Raw genomic sequence first — 21,970 nt, forward strand, 5'->3', positions numbered from 1 at the left:
CTATGCTGTTAGAACATGACAGTACATATGTAACATAAAACCACAAATGGGAGATACTCACTGTGTAACCTGCCAGTCCTGGTTGCCCTTCTACCCCCATGGCTCCAGGCTGACCCTGGAAGCAATGCAGAAAATGTCCTTACAATAAGACCGTAAATCCATTTGTTCTGCTTTTTTGTTTTGCTGGGTCAGCTAAATACAACATTGGCCTTAAACAGATACAAAGGCTATCAGTGCATGACATTAGTCCACAGACAAGTTTGTTTGTTTCAAATCTCGTTCCTTACGATGTAACACCAGTACTCACACAGCATGCCAATTGCAGGCCATCAAACAGTAGCACTCTTTTTTTGAATAATAAAAAACTATTAACAATACTTTGACTTCATTATTTGACCGTGAAAAAAGGATGAATAAATGTCTGTGTTTCTGAGACAGGAAGAATGGAACTAACTGGTGTGCCTCGAGTTCCCCGGGCCCCTTTCAGCCCCGGCTCGCCTTGCTGGCCGATGTCTCCCCGAGAGCCAGTCTCACCGACAAGACCCAGAGGACCTCTCTCTCCCTGGAAATAGACAGATTGACAATTGGGGGTGAGAAACAGCACACTTCATTGTGGGTGAAAAAAGTAGTGGTCCTTACCTTCTTTCCGTGCCGCCCTCTGTTCCCTGGGGGCCCCAGTTTTCCCTCGGGCCCCTTGGGCAGGAGAAACATTAAATGATTATCATAGACATGACAATCCATTCTATAATCAGAGGCATTGATAACTGCACATGATTTATAAACACCCACCTGTAGATTCTGAAACTACATTATGTTTTAAAAATACATTATGAGTGGACAACTTTCTACAGAGGTGAATAGCTTCACAATAACATTAAAAATGGCTATAAGGTTTGTCAGCTTACACATTTATAAACTGTGCAATACTGCTTTCTCTGAGCTGTTTATATGTGTGCTCGGAAGGGGTCTAATCTCGTGACACATGTGACCTTTACGCCCCTAAAGACCTTTAGATAGGATCTGTATTTCAAACAAAAAGGTGAGTTTGAATGACCATTATCACGCAGTGCTGAAACCACAATCTAAGACATTGTATTTTTTACTGCCGTTGTAGCAAAAAGGCTTTGTTGAAGAGAAGGCTGACCCCTACTGGGATAAAGAAGGCACTATTTGGTTCAAAGCACTTTAGTCATCTGCTTTGTCAGTTGGGGGGGTCTTAACTCTTAAGGTGTGATTTATCTTGCCATGACGCATCAGCTGTATGCTCATAATCCATCAATCTGTGTTTGGGTCTAACATAAAAAACACAGTTGGGAACTAGAAGTACCCGTTCTGTGACTAACTGAAACTACCAGCTTTTTTCAGATATAGTTATTTGCTTCAAAAAAGGGACATGAAATCATACATATCATTGTTAAAGCAAGTCTGTCTCTTTTGAGTCAAACTGAATGATAATACAGACAGCAGTTTCTATTAATTAAGCCGCTCCCCCAGAGGAGCTGTATGGAAACATAAAATAAGCGTACACGAAAGCCTTGTTTCCCAGGCCCTCCGGGTGGTCCTATGGGCCCAGGGTCTCCTTCTATTCCTTTTTCTCCTGGCTCTCCGATTGGCCCAGTTTCCCCAGGCTCACCCTGAAGGTGTAATTGTCACCAAAAAAGATGAGAGGTAGAGCAGGGGAAACTGAGTTAAAGACAGTTCAGTTATCATTTAGAAGGTTTAATAATACGAGGTTGATGGGTCAGACCATGCCTTACAGAAAAAAACACTTGTTATCATTTGCCACACTTGAAAAGATGGGAAATGCATTTGTTTTTCTTTTTGATGACCTGAAGAAGGCATACTTTACAGAAAACTCCCATTTATTGTTGTAAAAACGCTGCTGAAACAAAACCATGACTCAGCTACATCTGGATTTCCAATAAAAAGGAGTGAAGTAAATGTATAAAAAAAAAGGTCTTGCCAATCCTACCTTGGGTCCGTCTTTTCCTTGAGGGCCGTCTTCACCAGTGGGACCAGAAAGACCCTAAAAAAGAAAATCCCATTTATACAAAACAAAAAAAATTGATATCTCAACTGTGAGAACTGTTACTTTGTTATTTCCTCTGCGATGGTGAGTTCTATGAGTGTAGCACCTTGGTAAAAGGGACACTGTTTATGCAAAAAATAACTGTCGCTTACGTGTTGCTTGCGTGTTAGCATCTCAAATCCAGGACAAATTCAAGTAGTAATAACAGCTAGTAATAAAGGCTAACTTAAGGAAATACATTTTCATTTTTTGGGTAAACCAACCTATTACAGATTGAGACTACAAAGTGCACAAGTATAGAGCAGGGATAACTTTCAATATCATCAATTTATGCAACTGTCAAAGTAATAATGGGGGATCATGTAAGAGTGTCAGAGTAACTTTACACCAGTCTTTCACTGCCCTCTGTGGTGGAAAGTTACAAGGCAGCTTTATATCTACTCACAGCTAATATTACTGATGGGCAATACAATAAGTAATAAGATCATATAAAATAATATGTCTAATAAGACACATTTGGTTTAACATGTCAAATTGGTGGGGACCATTTATGACCTCGGCCATAGCAGTTATATTTCGGTATTGTTGAGTTTATTTGTCTCTCTGTCAGCAGGGTAACAGAAAAACTACGGACTCGTTTTTCAAAACTTGGTGGAAGGGTTTAACATGGGCTAAGGAGGAATCCATTACAATTTGAAACAGCACCAAATCAAGGGGAAGATACACAAACTATTTCACACTTTTTTCAACATTGCAAGAGAAGGCATTTTACCTTGGTGGAGGTCTGTGCTCTCTGTGAGCCCTCCAAGTATGTGATGCAAAAGAAAATAGCAAGGACACCTTGTCTGTCCGAGCTACTCCGTTAAAGAACGTTGAATCTAATTATTTTTTCAGAACAGTAAGATGAGACTCAGGAAGTCAAAGTGCTATACACAGTATATATATATATATATATATATATATATATATATATATATATATATATATATATACATATATATATATATATATATATATAAAGGCCATCAGACAAAAACAATGTCATTGCTCTCTTCGAGCCTGGGTTTACACATCTCCCTGAAAATGAGGGTGAATAAATATACTGCTGGGTTAAATGTACCCAAACACAAAGAAGGAAAGGATTAGTGGGTTGTTTGCAGTAACTCACTCTCAATCCCTCCGGCCCCTGCTCCCCTTCAGCTCCTGGAGGCCCGGCATCACCCTGCAGGAACACAAAACACAACACAGGGCTGTCAAAACACATATGTGCCGTCCTAGACTTTCACATTGAGGTTCATTGATACCTGAAGCTTAGTCAAAGTCAGACTGTCAGTTAGCTGTTGTTTCACACCAAAGTACAAATTGAGAGGTCAAGGTCACATCTTTTCACATTGCTGCAGGGTGGTTGGGACTGAGGCTCAACATGACAAATGTTGTGGTGGGAGGGGGGGGGATTGCAAAAAATACTGACCTTTGACCCCGGCTCTCCGATGGCACCCGGTTCCCCCTCTGCACCAGGCACACCCTACCAAGATGACAAACAAAAAGGCATGAGTCATGTTTCATTTGTTCTGTATACATTGGAACTACAGTATAATACCCAATATCATGGACAAATAATTGCAAAATGGTTAAGTACTTCAGGTCCTTGCTCTCCATCAGGTCCTTTCTCCCCAGGGGGTCCTTTGGGTCCCTGCAAAAAAGATTAACAATCATAAAATGCCTTGAGGGCACAATCCTAATGATAAAATCATGCAGTAGATACAGTATATTTGAGAATTCCACACTAGTACATAATAATATGCAACTCTAGCATATAATGGCTACGTTTATTAAAACAAGTAGTGCAAGGTTGAATGTTTAAGTCTGCAGAATAGGAACATCTGAGAGTTCAGAATGCTTGGAGTAAGACTGAAGACCAGCCAAAGGCAAGATGAGACGCATAACATAAACCAGGCCTCTGGTGTTTTTGGAACCTAATAAATATTTGTATCTGATTGTTTGACATTCTTGATGCCCTTGAGGGGTCGGCTAATTTCCAGGAATACAATTAAGTACTTGAAACCTAATCTCTAGGAGAAGCACAAGTTATGGTGTTTTAAGTTGTGAGGAACTCAGAGAGAATATTACAATAAACAGAGACGAATAAAAATAACTTCTTAACATTGGCGATTCTTAAGTGTTGGTTAAATAATTCAGAGCCTGACAGATTTTTTCACTGGAAACGTTGCTAAGAATAATGGTGTATTACAAATTACAGACAAGGTCATCAGAATTTGTGGTTTGTTTGCAGATTCCTGAAATAACCACATTAATGTAACAGTATCACTTACTGGTTCTCCGTGGGGTCCCGTCTCCCCGGAGTTGCCTGGAATACCAGCTTTTCCCTGGAAACACACACAGTTATGAGCTCAGTGTAGTTTCAGTAATTCATTTGTGTATTCAAACAAAACAAGCATGAGAGTGCTTGGCTTTGGCTTCAGACCTTGTCTCGTCATTATCATCATTATCATTTGCAAGTTAACCACAGACAAGCTTACTATGCCTAATCTTTCTGCGTGTTGCCTGCAGACATGACACGGAAACTCCTTCATTCAACGCAAACAGGTTGGCTTCCCTGCTTCGTATTGTGTTGCCAAGTTATGACAAGACACCCTAATTTGAAACAGTGTTTGGTCCAACATTCGCAGAGACATTGGCAGGACTTTTCATGTGGGAGGTTGTGAAAGCTGGTTGTTCTAAACACAAATAATGTGCCAAAGTTTGATTAGATAAAAATGCTTCCACCAGCAGTATCACCCATTAGCTGTAGAATAAATTGGTTAACAACTTATTGTGAAACATTAGAACCTGTTCCATGATAATATAAACTCATAAAACATCTGTTGCTAAGTCAATATGACTGAAAAGAAAAAGAAAATATCTCAAACGTCTCAGCTGTTTAAAAAAAAAGGTCTTATAAAGAGTGAAGCAGAATCAATTGAACAAAAAGGAAGCGGAAAAACCTTAAACTGTTCTCACATCTCACATATTGTGTATTGAGCCAGCGAGAGTTTATTGTCAAAAAAAATAGTTATACAAGTATTTTTAGGAAAACAAGAAGATGTATGTAAAACGTATCACTGATTTAAATCAAAGAACATATGAGGAATAATGTATGATACATTGATGATTGAGGCAGATTTGATCAGACACAAGATGGCGCTGTGAGTCAAGAGGTGGACAACAGAAGTGCCCTCTCTACTGTATCTGCATCAACTGTATCGCCTGAGGAAGTAGATATACATTATGTTTGTCCAATCAGTGAGGTTAATGATCCTCCTCAGAACATTCTGAGGATGGGGGATTCATTTTAACATCAGCAGCATGTGATCAGGAGGACGGGTCTCAACGAGCCCCAGGTATGTCTGTTGTCCATGTGGAAGTCCAGAATGCTATATCTGAGTGTGAGACAACATGTCTGAGCGTGTCTTTGTCGGTCTTTGTTCATCTGATAAGACTAATTACAAACAACCCTGAAGTGTCAAATGTTATTCCAATACAAGTCAGGAAGTTATTTGTCAGTGGACAAACAAATAACAAAGATAAACAAATGAGTCCAACAATGATTACTCATGCAGGTGTTAGGGCTTTTTCTTCTAACTGGAAACCTTCCTTTGTAATTCCTGCCATAAATGGATGAAACAAACAGCTAAATAAGAAACATGTTTGAATATAATGACCATCATTTAAGAATTAGACAGTCCACTTGGATCTGCTTTTGAATGTGTTTTTGATTTGTTTTTGTTTGCACATTTTTTACCATCTGTGGAACATCAGTTATTTCATCCTTCTGCACTTCAAAAGCATATAAAACTACTATCCATCATTTATTTTATAGTAAGAACAGAAAATAACAAGAGTCTGCTGGCAAAATTCAGCTTTTAAGCTGCCAAAAGTCTGTCTGTTGTGTGGCACTAAAAACCAACATTATAATCAGTGTGTGTCCTACATAGTATTCCTAGCAGCTGAAAATACTAAACTTCTCCGCTGGGATAGTTAAAGTCTCGTTGAAGTGGAGCCTGACCAATAAATCAGTGGGATGAAATCATTGACCATTATGAGCTAGATACATTGGTGGGGACGTACATGCCAGCGGGATAAATAACAAGAAATGACCTATAGATGTCAAAAATATGTTTGTGGTAATTTGTCTGAACGGTTTAGCCATTACATAATGTGTCCACCAGAGAGCACTGCCAAGTGCACATTTAAACTCTACATTGTCCTGCTCCATACTGTACATATCATGGTCACAATTGCTTCATTCAAAACCATAAAACCAATCATCCATTATGTGGAAAATTACTCATTATTTCTTAAATACACAGGCAGGAAATGCAGCCAAGTTTCATTGATTTGATTATTGATTAGTACTGCTGAACAAAACCTAATACGTCAAGTCAAGTCATTTTTTCTATATTGCCTAATATCACAAATACCACATTTGCCTGATGGGGCTTTACGATCTGTACAGAATTAGACACCCTGTGTATTTTTCAAACCTCACTTGGATAAGTAAAAGCCCCCAAACCGCATTAACCTCTCCCGGGATGGAGAGAAGCACACCAACACACTAAAGTTGAATGTGGGTGAATACATGGACATATGTTTTGATTATGAGCCTGAAAACAGTGCTCGGTTTCTCCGTTTAACAATGACAACTTCCTCTTGGGTGACTTTATAGGTGCACACACTTTAGAAGGTATAATTATATATATTACAGGTGAAAGAGGATGTGGAAATGTTTTACAAGTGCTTCTAGCTAAAGTGAAGAGGATAATTAAGGTTCTGAAAGAGACATTGAGCCGGCAGCTTCAGTTAAGCATTACTTACATTCTTCCCAGGAGGGCCTCTCTCCCCTGGACTGCCAGCCTTGCCCTTCAAAGGAGAAAACAATTATTTTAAAATGATTGAGATGCAGTCAATCAACCCAAATGATTTTAATTTATTTTGAGAGAAATAATGGCAACATATTCATCCTCCTTGTCTAATTGTTCAGTTTGTGTGTTCTGGGTTTGTTATGGCTCTGACGTGTTTTATGGAAACACATGTTCTTGTTTAATGCATTGCTAAGAAAGCAGATCCATAAGGGTTTTCCAGATTGATGTCTGTTGAAACTTCTAAATAATCTCATATATGTCTCTGAAAAGTAAACGATTGTAACATAAGATTTTGTATAAAGTAGATTTGTAAAGATGCTATGAAGCAATGTTTGATGTTTGATTGGGACCTTTGAGCAACATTCTGTTTAAAATCAAAGGTGAGGGACGTAAATTAGAAATATTCACTCAACCTAAATGAAAATGACCAACAGAGGCATTACAAGAATACAAATACATCCTACAGATTAAGCTCATATTTCCTCCCAACGAGCGGGCAGCGGCACATAACTCCATTTGGGTTTAACCTGATACAGAGGCAAGAAGACAAAGGCCTATTGTGCAAATAAAAACTGATTAAAGGCTCATCAAGCTTTAACAGAGGCCCGAGGGTAAAGCTGGATGCGGAAACATCTCTTCCAGGAGATGGATGTGCATCTTTAAAAAGGGATGTGCGTGTTAACCTAGATGCTTCAGGATGATGCTGTTTTTACAACAATGATTATTCTTGGCTTCTGATGAATGAGGGCAAATCCAAATAAGCCTTCTCATTTCACAAAAGCCTGAAGCGTTCATCCAGAAATGTATTATGCATAACACGTTTATAGCATTATAACCATTCATCATGTTCAACTTAAGTATTTCTAATACATTGAGTAAACTATGTAGCGTCTTATTTAATGGCTTTTGGCATTTCCCGGTTTGACTCTTACACACGCTAATATAAGATTAAAGACAATAATTAAAAGACTACTTACGATGAATCCTGGCTCTCCTTTTGTTCCAATGTCACCCCTCTCACCCTGCAAAGAAAAAGCATGCCACATTGTGGAAGGCATTATGAATAAAGGGACAAATTATATAAACCAATCATATTATATGAAAAGTTATTTCACAAAAGCAGTTTTCTTAAATTGGACCGATAATTCCAGCGGAGGATACACACATGTTTCAAACAAAAGTACAACATCTTTATTTATAAATAAAATGTATTACATCTCATTCATTTTCACATTTACATGCTGATGTTTCCAAGAGGGTGGTGTGTAGGTTTACCTTGGTGCCCTCAGGGCCTGGTTCTCCGAGTGGGCCATCTGAACCCCGGGGCCCCTATGTGACAGCAATATGAGACACACCTTTGAATTTCACTCAACAAAGAATGAGCAATACAGGAACACAGTAACCATCAAAGCATCATACAAACGTCGCCATATAGTGAACTCCAACAACAAAGTAATTAGTCCTGTATTTATCTACTTGGGGGGGGGGTTCCACTTAATGCCACAGCCCACCATTCCACAAACATTCCAGAGGCTTCCCAGCATTGGAGCTATACCACACAGGTAGAGTGACAGATAACAATCTGTAAATACAACAAGACCCGCCCCTTTTACTTCCTGTCCCTCGTTTTCGTCCTCAGGACTTTTCCACTTTCCTTTTTTGCTTCCATCTGGTCTCCCCCCCCTCTTTATATTTGCCTTGATGGCCCTTGTTCAGTTCCTGTTTGGTCTGAGCCTCTGGCTTCCTGTCTCACTCCCGTCCCTTTCAGGTCACTCCTCTCTCTTTAAGCTTCCAGGCCGTCAAAACCCGCTTTATCTTTCTCTCGCTTTCTTTCTTCCTTTAATTAATCTCCCTCAAATCTTTTCCAGTGACCGTTTAAAAAACATTGAGGTAATATTTTCTGCCAAGTGACCAATGCTACTGTAACACGTTGTCCATCCTTTTCAGTGTTTTATTGAGTCCTTTCAATTAGTTAACTTTAAGTGGTCAAGAAATCAATCTATTAAAGAAAACACAGTTTCTGGTCAAAGGTTGATATTAAGTCATTACCATCATTAACATGTTTTGTCCAGTTAGTCTGAATGTTTAATAATAAACAGTCTGCATACAGAATAGTTCAACACTTTTAAATGGAGCCAATTCAACAACTGCTTATCCCGAGTAAAAACTGACATTATTACAGACCATTTGTCTACAGGAACATTTCTTGAGCAGGTGAGGTTCATTCCACTGTGAGTGATCATTAAAATTGGGAAGAGGAATTTGACTTGAATACATTAGATAAAAGGGAAGACATCGTTTTTCATAATCCAGTAGCGGCACTAACTGTTTTCCCGAAAGAACAAAAAGCTTTAGAACTAGTGCAGGTGTGTGCCAACCAGGGCAGGTGCATGGCAGATCATTCAGCTCCAGGATATGACTTGTTATTTGTATAGCTCAGAGGGTAAAATGATAAGAATTAAGCTGTGCAGCACTTTCTTTTTGCTTTCTTTACGTTTTCTTTAAATTGTAAGATTTCACCATTGGTCCATAATGGATAATATGCCTTGACAATGGAAAATAAACACTAATGAGGAAGTGGGAGGATTTGAGGGTAATTATTTCTCACCTCAGCAAGACAGGAAATGCAACCACAGACACATGTATGGATTCCAGTAAACAACCCAAGCAGGGGCATGTTAAGAGCTACCATATGCTTTGCTTTGAAAAAAGGGAGCAGAGGATTAAAGGAAGTGACTAACAGATGATTGATGAAGTGTGAGAAGAAGTGCCGAAGTATGCATCACTCAACTGATGTGTAAGCGTTTCTCTTTCATTTTCTTGCTCAACTGAAATTAACTCACATTTAATCAGAAAGAAAGCTTTACCATGGAACTGTTAGGCAGACTGTCCCTGCAGGGAGGTGCACGTAAGCCATCATTTTAGGAATCATTACTGTAAATTAAAGGCAGGATAAGCACATGTTTCCCGGATACTATCATACCCGGTGAACATGCACGCAATACAGCACAATCCACACTGGAAAATAAACAGTTGATTACATTGGCAAATATTCTTTGAGAAGATAATAGCTCATCTGAATATTTATGAACTAAAAAAATAAATCATCACAGCACTTCTGGATTATGCATTTTGGACACTGTTACTACAGAGACATATTGGATTAAATAATGACCGTCAACGGCGACTGAAGTTTTTGACTGAGCATTTGTATCCAAGAAAGTAAAGCAGAACACTGCTCCATATATCTGGAACAAACTCCCTGAACACTGCAGGTCCGCTGCATCTCTCACTTGTTTTAAATTGATGCAGAAGACTTTTCTTTTTACCACGGCCTTCTATTAAATCAAATAACTATTCATATCTTACACTGCACTGTAACTTTAAATATTGTGTTCTATACCTGTCATATTCTTATTTATTTTGTTTATTTGCAATACCTTTGGCTTTTTAGTGACAGTTTTGAAATACATTTAGTTGTCATTTTATATTGTGAATGTGTTGCACTGTTCCTTAATGCTTCTAATGTTTTCTGTAATGCTTTAAGAATTGTCTTGTGTTGATATATCTGCTATTTTAATACACCTGCCTTGCCTAAACTGAATGTATGTAAAAAGTATTTTTCAGTCATGAAATTAATTTAGTTTTTCAATCTTTTTCAATAAGTATATGACTAAGTAAAGGCACTGGGTTTAGCACTAATTCTAATTCTATTAACCTTGTTTGATAGAAGCAAAACACTGATACTCGAATCAGATAGTAGCAGCTTTCTTTTTCTGGTGGTGTGCAGAGCCCTCTGCACACAATCAAGCTGCTCTCCTTCTAAAATACATTCAATATCTTCTTTATTAAAATCATCTCACAATGTGAACCGCCCACTCTTGCATAAAAAACACAAGCATGCAGTTAGAGCTTACAGGCTGCGTAATTGCTCTGCTTTAACTTCACAGGCTAAAGGCAATACTAAACAGTTTGATTCTATTGAGCCAGGATCTAGTATGATCAAGGGAAATATTATTAGAGCAATAAAAACTGTACACGAGTTAAAATATTATTCAACTTAAACATGAGCCATCTTGAAACAAAGATTAAGTGTCAGTAAAGTTACATTTTAGAGATAACTATTATACTTCAAAGTAGATTATACAGGTGTTGCCATAACTGTGTCCAACCCCCAAGGTGTACCAAATAAAATAAACAGAGTATATTTATTTAAATGAAAATGTCACATTCTTTAAATTATGGTTGTATTGCCCAATGTGTTTTAGGGAGAGATATTACTTATTTTCATAAACTATTCATATAATTAAACAAAATAATGTATTAAGTTGTGTCTTTATTCATACTGCCATCGAAAATTGAGTAAGGTGTCATTCTCCTCTCAGCCACACGATGTCTCACTAGTATTACCTCTCCATTTAACATTACTTTAACGTCCTTAAACATGTGATTCTTGGCGCATACGAAACTGTTGTAAAGAAGCTCAGACCAAGTGGAAGGATAAACACATGTCTTTTAATTGGTTTATCCTTTGGTTTGTGGGACTGGAGTTGTGATGTGAAACAGACTACCTTATAGGGGAAGTTTTCATGAGATGTTGAGTGGATGTGGGCTCACAGCAACATTCAAAGGACTCGTAGAAATAATGCCTCAAAGACTGCTCTTACCCTCCTGCCCTTTGACCCAGCAGTGCCTGGACTCCCCGTCTGCCCCGCTGGACCCTGTGAGCGATAACAAGAACCACAAGATGGACATCAGACACGGGATTAGGATTTGGAGAAGTAGTTTAGGACGATGTTCATGTTTCTTTGACATGATGCAGTTGGACAAAAATGTAATACTGTCAGAATATTTACACAAACTAAACAGGGCATGCACTTCTCCATGCTTCTTTAAACCCAACACAACACCAGCCCTGATGGATGCTTTACAAAAGCTTCAGTAGCTTCAGCAGAGCTACTGAACAATCTGCCAGTTCATGCTGTTTATAAAGTCTAGACTACATTGTGGGAAACATGAAAACGGATTAAAATCCCCCCTTACATTTTATGTGTTTACAAAAACCAACAGTATGTTCATCCAACTCAGTTCAAGTTCATCTGGTAATTTAGCTGTTTATTCTTTTCAGCCAATACCCTGAGTAGGCAAGATGAGAGTCAAGTCTTCCAAGCTTCTAAGTCAATTTAGTACTAATGTGTGTATGACTCAAAGAAGGAGGAACATAATCCTCAGCAAAAACAAGTTAACAAGCTGTATCCGGTGGTGTGCAAGTAGTACACAATTTACTTTTTAAAACATATAGCAAATATAGATTTATAGCAATCATTCCAATGAAAACAGTCACTTTTTGGTAATGCATAGTAGTGGGGAGGGTATGACACTTACAGGTTGCCCCTGCATGCCGATGTCCCCTGGACCGCCTGGCACCCCTGGATAGCCCTAAGATCAAAACAGAAGATACAAACATTAAAGAAGGCCAGACAAGAAGAAGCCATGTCACTGTTAAGGACTATAAGGGTAGTAAAGGTGGTTTACTAATGTGGTATTCACATTATGTATTTAATTAGCCGCAAAACTGGCAGACATCTGTACTGGGAAATGATTGGGATTGTGTTTTATATTACATTGTTCAAGGATATGTTCCATCCCTGCGAGAAAGAAAAACAGCTGTGTGTTGTGGTTTCTCATCACAGTACCCAGTGTCTTTCTGTGATAATCAACTGAGGAGTATGATGACAAAGAAAGTATAGACAAAAGTGGCTGATCTTTTCCAGGAAACATGGATCCCTGCCTTTAAACAGAAACAGAACCTTGTAACATGATCATTGAACTCGATGGTGATACAGCCCAAAGACTGTCACCCCTCGCTGATGTGGTCCACAAAGTCGTAAGAAGTTCTTACATAAGTCACAAAACTCTCTCTCAGAATCAAACCTGCACACGGACCAGCAGTGATTTAATCCTCTAAATATTCAGTCAGCCAGCCACCAGATTAGTCATCCTCTCATCCAGCCAGACAATCTCTCAGCCTGCGAGCCAGCTAGGTCAGGACCGGGGGCCCAAAGTCCCAGATATGGAGTTAATTTAAGGCCCCGGGTAAAGTGAGGAATCCTGGACAGCAGCGTTTATTCCCTTGGGAATCAACACTCCCTAAAAAGCATTTTCATGCAAATCATCAACACATCTTGTTCAAAACTGTGTGGGCTAACAATCTTTAACTTAACTATTATCCTGCAAATATACAAATATTAAACAAGATATGTGTGTGCACTGTGCAGGTATACTGTAGCTCTTTTTCGGTATGAGAGAGTGCTCATACCTTTATTTTGTTAACTGTTTAACAGAATAAATTACTAGATAAATGAATTTCACACTGGGAGCCTTATCAGTCCCATTTTAACTGATAGACCAACAACACGGGTTCAGTTAGTTAGATCTATCACAGGTCTCATCATAGCAAGAGAGATTTGACAAAAATGTTTAGGACTGCAAAAAGCAGTCCCAGACACAGGATAGCAAAAGGTCTTTCAACAGACCCAAATCCAGGGTCTACAAACCTTAGTCACTGACTGACATAAAGCTGTTTTGTTTCAACCCCATCAACACTACCGCTGGGGGAAAACCAATTTGACAAAGCTACATTTTGCAAAGATTAGTATCTAAAAAAGTTACAACATTGAGGAGTCTGGATCCTTTTAGGCCAAGAGAGTCTGCTTTCATTTCCATGAAATAAACCTTGTAGATAAGAAAAGTCTTCCAAAGCTCACGAACCAGATTTTCTTAGTGATTTAGTTGTATATTCTTCATCCTCAGTCATCCGTTTACTGAACAATATATTCAAGTTCTGATAAGTACTTGAATATACAGGATACAATTTGTCTCTGGGGTTTACTAATTCTGAGAAAAGAGGCAGAGTTCTGCCGTTTATCCTGAGGGACTCTACTTACCCTTGGCCCTTTCTCCCCGACTGGACCTGTTGGGCCCGCTGGTCCTCGGTCACCCTGGGGGAAAAAACAGCAAGACAGAAAGAGAGCTGATCATTAAACTATGACCTGAAAGCTCAACACACACAAAACCCAACACAGCACTAACCTAATAAGGAGTCATGAAACTGGAGAGCAGCATCTCAAATGCAGAATATGACAGCTGGTTGAGCGGAGTTGAAAGAGAGAAGGTACTTTAAAACCCAGTTGGTGGCACAGTGTGTTCAAAGTAAAGGTATCTTGGGGTGAGCAGTAAAGCTGCCTCGGTCTCTGCTCTAACCCCTCTCACACTTGTGTCAGTGATGCTTTAATCCCCCTTAAACTGTGCAACACTCATGCCTGTACAAGTTCACTTCCTGAGTTCTTGTTGGACTTCTATCAAAGAATGAGCAAAATATGTATTGGAAAGAAAAGTCTAAACCAAAATATGGTATTGAATTATATAATATCTACATAAAAAATGTAAAAGATATGTGTGGGCTGTCAGGGTACGGCTGGTGCTCATACAGTAGGGATTCTGCGTAAGAGAGGGTGGAGGATAGCCAAGAGTCTGACAAGCAGACAACATCACAACAACATGTTCTGACACACAGAAAGGGAAACGGGTTGAAATAGAGAGAGGGGCAGGGTTAACATTCAACACCCAAACTGACAGTAAAATAAGTTCAACTGAGCAGAACAAATGCAAAGCTCTTTAAAATGTTTTTTTTAGCTGAGAGGCATCGGAAACTGAACATGAAGAATGCATCATGAGTTATTTTACAACTTTTGTATTATTGTGTGAATATAAACAGAAGATTACATAAATGTGTCTAACAACCCCAATCAGGACATATTCTGACATAAAGCGACAGACCAATTTGTCGTCAAGTGAAATTTTCCCTCAAATTAACCTTGTTTGCTTCAGCTGGGGGTTGAGGGATGAGAGGCAGTAATGCTGACAAGTCTTTGACTATACTGTTATTGATGTGGATGTGCGGGTGTGAGTATTTATCTAAGCATGTGTTTTGGGCCCTCTGGTGCCTCAAGCCATGGCTGCTTAACACAGCCTAAATTACAGGGTTCTGCTGCTGACAAGCAATAGCTGATGCTGACGGACAGCCTAATGACAGAGAAACACACTCCTTACCTTTTCACCGGGAACTCCCATCACCCCAGCAATCCCAATGAGGCCTATTGGACCCTGGAGAGGAGAACAGAGGACAGGGGTTCAACACAAACACATCAAGAGAAAGTATGTCAATGTGATGATGTGATCTTCATTCATCTAAGGGTTGTTCTCTAATTTGTTATGACACCCTGAATAAAGGAGATCATCTGATAACAATGTCATGCAGGATGACCTCTGCAGCGCAAGGCATGACTAAATTGCACTCTAAATCTTCATTTATTTACAATACACTTTTATTAGGGCTACTTCTAAAAAAGGGCTTTTACATATAATACATGCTTTTTTACTTTGAATCTTTTATAAATGTAGGCGTCTTACAAGATGTAAAGTGAATTCATGGTCTAATAAACAATAAGACAGAACAATAAAGCAAGAGCAGAAAACAATCATTATTTGCCAGTAATTATGGCCCGCTGTTATTCAAAAACTGTTTTTACAATTAATATGGTATGGATAATAAAGTACGATTCATTAATGAACTACCAGAGCAACAAAAAGGTTGCAACCGTGATGTTTACTTAAGTGTTTGTGAAGTGTGGAACTAAACCATCATTAAGCAAGAATAACATGACTCGGGCAGAATGTCAGTGATTGGGATTAGGGCATGATAGTGTTACATGGCAAACCAACTCAATACAGATGGCCTCAAAAAGACACTTTATTGAGTAAAGGAAAAACTTCAGCTAATATAAAAATGAGAGTTATCGGAGGAGCGTAACTAAATCCAGACCAGTCGTACGGGACAGGCTTTGAGGTTTGGACCAGAGCCAGCCTCTCTACTGGAGTTCCATACCAACTGCAGGAATAATGGCAGGCTGGATACACAAACAGCCAGAGAGTGTAATGGTACTTTTAAAACCCTGTCTCGTCCCTTTAAATTATGTTTTATCTGCTTAGATTGAAAACCGTTTTTTGTTTACGCTTAAAGTACAAAGTGTAAACAAATACTAATAACATGCACTCAAATGTAAAAAGTTGGCCCAAATTCACAATAGTGCAAGTTTTACAGCACCACAGCACTTGCACTGAGCTAGCGGGACATGGCAATCACTAAGAACATCTGAACCTATTAATAGTGTTACTGTAATAATTCATAGGATTGCCCCATTTCAGAGCGTGGTTTCACTTCTCGCCAACCACGAAAGCCAGCGCCGTCAGACTGCGGCTCTCTCCTGTTGTGAGGTCCAAGTCTTCCAATTGCTGTGCTTCATGTTGCAGAAAGATATACCGTATATCCACATAGTCAAAAGGTTATACGTTTGTACATCGGTGCTATTCTGACTTTTGGCACATAACTTTAAAGTTAATGTTCTTGTTGTTTACATCTATTCATTTTTCTGTATCTCTCTGTGTCTAGAGAACAAGAGGGAAATAGTAAGAGAGAGACAGCGAGAGACTGAGAGTAACATAACAGATTGACAAAGTGATAGCCAAGAAACAAACCACTGTTATAAACACAATAAGATTGTTCTTCCATTTGCTACTCCCTTACTCAGCTACAAAGGCTCATAGCTCAAAGTGTTAGTCATGTATCATCACCAAATGGTATTATCCTGTTGGATGCAAGTAAAGCATTTGAGCTACGGATAAGTAGCAGAGTGTCTGTGAGGGGATGCAGCCTGCAGGCCTGGGAACAGGAGCTCTAAATCTACCTCAAATCTCTTAATTAGAACACAAAGTGGTACAATGTGGTACCCTGTGTCCTTTTACAGATGGAAATGGTTTTAAAGGGGTTTCCATGAGACATGATCGTGGGAGCTTTAACAGTACTGTTTGAAGGTACTCTGTTTCCTCTGACACAGGTAGAGTTACTAAAGTACTGGTATACCCATTATCCTTAAGGTAAGAGAAGAAATACAGCCCACGTCACTTAATGTTGAAAGTATTAAGGTTCTCCCTCACAAATGCCTCTTTTTTTAGTTCACACATGTGAGTACACACTGAGTCACTGAAAGCCAAAAGCACAGAGGTTGACATGTGAACTATATATCAAAGCACACCTGTGGCTGGCTTTGGTAATTGATGACTGATCCATGTTTTATTCACTGTGGACTGGAGTGTGACTTCAAAATGGAACACTCAGCAGTCAATTTAAATTGACTAAAACTATAAAAACCTCCAATAAAATCTCACTTGAAAAGGTTTATGGGGGGGGGCCCCCTGGTGATACAGGGGAACTCGATGAAGACAGGCGACCTGCGGCCTCGCTGCTTCGACCCCTGGTTAACCTGCGCTAGTGAACAACCGTCGATCTCAGTTTCTTACACATCAAATGTATTTGGAAAGTGATGTAATGACATCCATTACAGCCTCCATATGTTTTAGAGGGGTTTTTTTTCTCTGCATAGCCCCATGGCTCCTTCTTGGCTTCAAAGGCCCCTCTACTGAGTAAGTGCTTAATCCCTCTCATATGTGCACTCCAGCAACACAGTGGAACACGGCCCGCTTGGTTGCCTCCACTATGCACAGAATGCAAATATTAACATTAAGGGGCCTCCGGGAAGGACGGACATACTTTGGATGTTCCGAACAGTTGTGTGCGTTAGCAAAGCGGAAACATGTCCCAACAATTCTCTAGAGTATTTGTGCTGGGTATAAAGCATGAAATGAAGCGTGAAACAGAAAGACAGACATGAAACTGTGACTCAGCTGCTAATTGGTACATTTAGGCACAATCCTAACAGATGTTTTGGGAGACATGCAAAGCCACTTGTTGGACAAGAACAACATGTGTTGACAATGTTTTCTACTGAAGTTATTATGTGGACATCATGCACCACCAATATGATTCTTGGGCAACATCAGACATCAAACCCACGCTTCAAAACCCAAATGAGGTGACTTTAGCTGACGAGCTCTGATTGCCGTTCTTTCTGTTCTACTGTGGTGTTCTGCTAATTCCATTATGAAAACACTATTCGGTGGATGGAGAAGATTCAAACTTCTCTCAACATCAACAGTGGGTTACAAAAACACCAAGTCATCAAAGGATTACCCTGCAACTTCCTCAACAGTTGCCACACTGAAGATTTTATTTCAATTAACTATGGAGGCATTGCTTCATCATCTCAGTGTAAGATGTACGTTAATCTGGAGGAAAACCATTAAAACCTTTAGGTACAGGAACTAAAGCTGTTACAAGCTACATCACAGACTCCACAATAACTATCTTAAAGAGGGATTTAATATGAAGCTTAACAGCAGGGTGGCTGTTAATTAATGTCCTGAATGTTACTACTGTGGAAGCAACTCACTTGTGGTCCGATTTTTCCAACATTTCCAATGTCCCCTTTTTCTCCCTGCAATCAGAAAACATTAAACAGTGTGCTGGTTAGCTTCCTGTGATCAAAGAGATCAAAGAAATACAGCACTCACATTGCACACACACACACACACACACACACACACACACACACATAATAAATCATTTTCTGGCTTAATTAAGAGCATGTTTACAACACAGTAAGTATAGGCAATAAATGGGTCACAAACATGGAGACATTCAGACATTTTCAGTAATAAAATCTTGAAACACAAGATATAATGATCTTTGCACTGCATTTGTGGTTTGTTCCAAAGCAAATTACATGCAATAAAATAGGGCGAGGATTGAGTCTGGAATGCTGGGGTTTTCTTAGGTAAAAGAAAACTGTGAATAAACTGATAGTTATTATAATCAAAACTGAGAGTGCAAGCCATACGACTGTCAATGTTCTACAGATGGTGGCATTCAGATATACTTATACAGATTTAGACTCACTTCTAAACCGTCTGGGCCAGGTTCGCCTATGAAGCCTTTCCTTCCAGGTCTTCCCTATAAACACAGGCAGAGACACACACAAAAAAATCAAACACAAACGTAATGATCAAAAGATATATATCCATCACATCTCATCCAAGCTGCTCCCAGACAGAACATCTAAGTGAATTGTTTTATTTAAACCCCCCCGAAACGCTCAATTTGTGTGTATGTTGTCTTTTTGTTTGTATGTGTGTAGATACAAAGTATGCATGTCTAGAAGTTCTTACAGTAGTGCCCGCGCTGCCAGGTGGGCCGAGTGGTCCTTCATCACCCTGCAGATCACAGTGTTGTTCATCATACACAAATATTTGCAAACATAAACACATACACAAACACATGCTCACATATACACAAGAGTCAACATGTGATGAAATGCATCCACAGTATAGCATTCCATTAGCATGACTGTCAACTCTCAATATTAAAGGTCTACTTCCTCCCTCACTGTCCTCCCCTAGCCTCTGTACAGATAAGTGTAATCCAATTTTGTCTTTGGACTCAAGTAGCTTGAATAGATCTACAAAAATACTTTCTGTGTCTATTCTGTCAGGAATCAAACAGTTTTGGTCTCTGTTTTCTATGACTGAGTTGTTGTGAGATCATACCTGGAAAGTGTGTGTGAGAGGAGTAGAACACACTGGCCAATTACACCTCTGTGAACAGTTGCCAGATAAATGCTGTAACGTTCAGCACATTTGAAAAGTGTCCGTTGTACGCCTTCCAAAATGCGGTCAACGCACAACGCTTTTTTCCATTGCTGGAAAACTTTAAGCTTTGTTTTTCTTAGCACCAATTGATGAATAATGACTTCACCCAGTGGAACATGCCCCGAGAGATATGGCAAAGTGGAACACTCCCACAAGGATCTAGGCTGCCACCGTTTGAGATATGACTAGATGGTAAATGAGAAGCGCTGTGTTGGTTAAACTTGCCTCAGACTAATGATCTAATGGAACTCCCTTGATGTGTCATATTTCTACTTTCCATAATAGAGATTAAAGAAACGAGCAGATGTGTGGAAATAAGTTGGGTGTTGAATTGTCTCACCTGCGTTCCTTGTGGACCTTGTGGGCCTAGGGGTCCTCTGGCACCTTGCAAACCCTGAAACACAGCCAGATGCATGAATGTTAACGGAATAACAAAATAAATGAATCAATAAACAGTCAGAGTGAGATGTTGTTGTACCTTCGGTCCCGGTGGTCCGTTAGGCCCCGGTAATCCAATGTCCCCGGGAAATCCCTTGCAAAATCAGGAGATTAAAGTATTATCTTGTGTTTTTATTATTTTCCCCGTTATGAGTCACATGACTAATTGGTTGTGTTTGATACCATCCACAAATCCAATATATTCATTGAATCTCTGTGTACATAAAGGATGGGTAAGACCAATCTGAATTAAACTGTCAGGTATAAAGTAGGTGTATTAGTATGTTGATGTACTGCAGCAGCTCCTTTTTGCAAATATCTGAAGGCATCTTGCATAAAACTGTATCACACAGATATTTGGGTGGGTTCTTCGCTAGTGTGTGTAGGCCGGCTTAAAACTGATGTGAAGATAGTGATGGATCGCGACGGAGTTGATAGAAGCGGAATACCTTCAGGCATGCCTGCCATTACATAATCAATCATTTCAGAAAGATACGCAAGATGTGGCCTTTGTGACCTATTGTGGTGTTGCATGTTTGACGGCAGCGTGTCTTATGACATTTTCCATGCTTTTCACATACTTGAAAGCATCAACAATGACCTATTTGAAAAAAGGTTAAGTTTCTACAACCAAAGCACAGGCATGCTGGAGGGAGATGCCAGAACAGGGAAAGCAAGGGACAAAAGGTTAGTGTCGTTTTGGTGCAACACATGGACGTCAGTAGGTTTTAGGGCTAGTGAGACTAAATTAAATTTGAATTGTATTAGATTATCATTATGAAACACTTTAGTATACCCAAAAAAGGCTAAATTCTCTCGCGAGTTGTGTTAAGTTCTTTATTATTTTGTTATTTAGATTTTGAGATGTTAAGAATACATTTTGACCCAGAGCTGGCAAAAGAGGAAATGTCATCGAGTCACTATCTGTTGCAAATGGTGTTCACGAATAACCACAACAAAATACAGTATTATAACTGGAGTGTACAACTTTTGTCTCCCCCCTCTGGCAGAGAGAGCAAATCACTAACGTTGTTGAAGCGTTCTTAAGACGTATGCCTGCGAGAACTTGCTGCAACTCACCAGCAGGAGGCCTATAGTTTGTTTTTTCTACTAAAAATCCACACCTCAGCTTCCGCTACACTCTATCTTCAAACCATTCAGCCCTGTCTGGTTGACATAACACGCAGCGCTGTTGCGCCAGCGTAGGAAAGTCGCCACAGTAAATAGACACCACAACTGTATACTGAAAAATAGAGAGCTAGTCATGACGGCATTGGTCTTTGATACGCATTGGTGTGATTTGGCAACGCTTTAGTGTAACGGAAGTTAATTGACGTTTAAAAGTCCCGCACTAAAGCTCCAAACATAACCTTTTATTTACTGTACATGTTTGGTAAAAAGTAAAAAATGTAATCTGATGGTCAGGGGCGGACTGGGACTACAAATCACCCCGGACTCTCGACCGGCCCACTTCGGTACTGCCGGCCCGCCTCGGTATATTATCAACTGGGGGGGGGGGGGGGGGGGGTGCTAGTCTAGTGAGTTATCCGAGCGGCAAGTAAATACCGGGATTCGTCCCGAACGTCCCGATGGCCAGTCCGCCCCTGCTGATGGTAGTGCTTTAGGAAGGCTTCAATGTTCACCATCTTGGGGGAGGGGCATTAATGAGCTCATTAAAGATTATTTTACATTTTTTTTTGTAAACAAATACGTATAATGGAGGCACTAATACAATTAATTTTTTGTTGATTACATTTATCAATAAATCATTAAAGGAGAGGTGTCATGGCCATTTCCACTGATCATAATTCCATTGTTGAGGTATACTAAAATAGATTTATACTGTGCATTTTTCCAAACTCACATTGGTTTCTCATACAGCATCTCTGTAAACTACTTGTATTCACTGAATTTCACT

The 21,970-nt window shown here is 39.5% G+C and overlaps 1 protein-coding gene across 1 annotated transcript in view; it reads right to left on the reverse strand.

Annotated features, from left to right (window-relative positions):
• LOC117496090 (collagen alpha-1(XXIV) chain) overlaps window positions 1-21,970 on the reverse strand; it is an 85,038-nt gene that overhangs the window by 17,420 nt on the left and 45,648 nt on the right. The window contains exons 20-40 of the mRNA XM_034147778.1: window positions 20,093-20,146; window positions 19,955-20,008; window positions 19,135-19,179; window positions 18,866-18,919; window positions 18,360-18,404; window positions 15,064-15,117; window positions 13,899-13,952; window positions 12,337-12,390; window positions 11,619-11,672; window positions 8,227-8,280; window positions 7,929-7,973; window positions 6,905-6,949; window positions 4,363-4,416; window positions 3,669-3,722; window positions 3,501-3,554; window positions 3,198-3,251; window positions 1,973-2,026; window positions 1,527-1,634; window positions 640-693; window positions 455-562; window positions 62-115 (exon numbers count right to left, since the gene is read on the reverse strand). Of these exons, the coding sequence (XP_034003669.1) occupies window positions 62-115; window positions 455-562; window positions 640-693; window positions 1,527-1,634; window positions 1,973-2,026; window positions 3,198-3,251; window positions 3,501-3,554; window positions 3,669-3,722; window positions 4,363-4,416; window positions 6,905-6,949; window positions 7,929-7,973; window positions 8,227-8,280; window positions 11,619-11,672; window positions 12,337-12,390; window positions 13,899-13,952; window positions 15,064-15,117; window positions 18,360-18,404; window positions 18,866-18,919; window positions 19,135-19,179; window positions 19,955-20,008; window positions 20,093-20,146 (1,206 nt within the window). The remainder of the gene's footprint in view (window positions 1-61; window positions 116-454; window positions 563-639; window positions 694-1,526; window positions 1,635-1,972; window positions 2,027-3,197; window positions 3,252-3,500; window positions 3,555-3,668; window positions 3,723-4,362; window positions 4,417-6,904; window positions 6,950-7,928; window positions 7,974-8,226; window positions 8,281-11,618; window positions 11,673-12,336; window positions 12,391-13,898; window positions 13,953-15,063; window positions 15,118-18,359; window positions 18,405-18,865; window positions 18,920-19,134; window positions 19,180-19,954; window positions 20,009-20,092; window positions 20,147-21,970) is intronic.

The sequence above is a fragment of the Trematomus bernacchii genome, unplaced genomic scaffold, assembly GCF_902827165.1.
Source record: "Trematomus bernacchii unplaced genomic scaffold, fTreBer1.1, whole genome shotgun sequence".
NCBI lineage: Eukaryota > Metazoa > Chordata > Actinopteri > Perciformes > Nototheniidae > Trematomus > Trematomus bernacchii.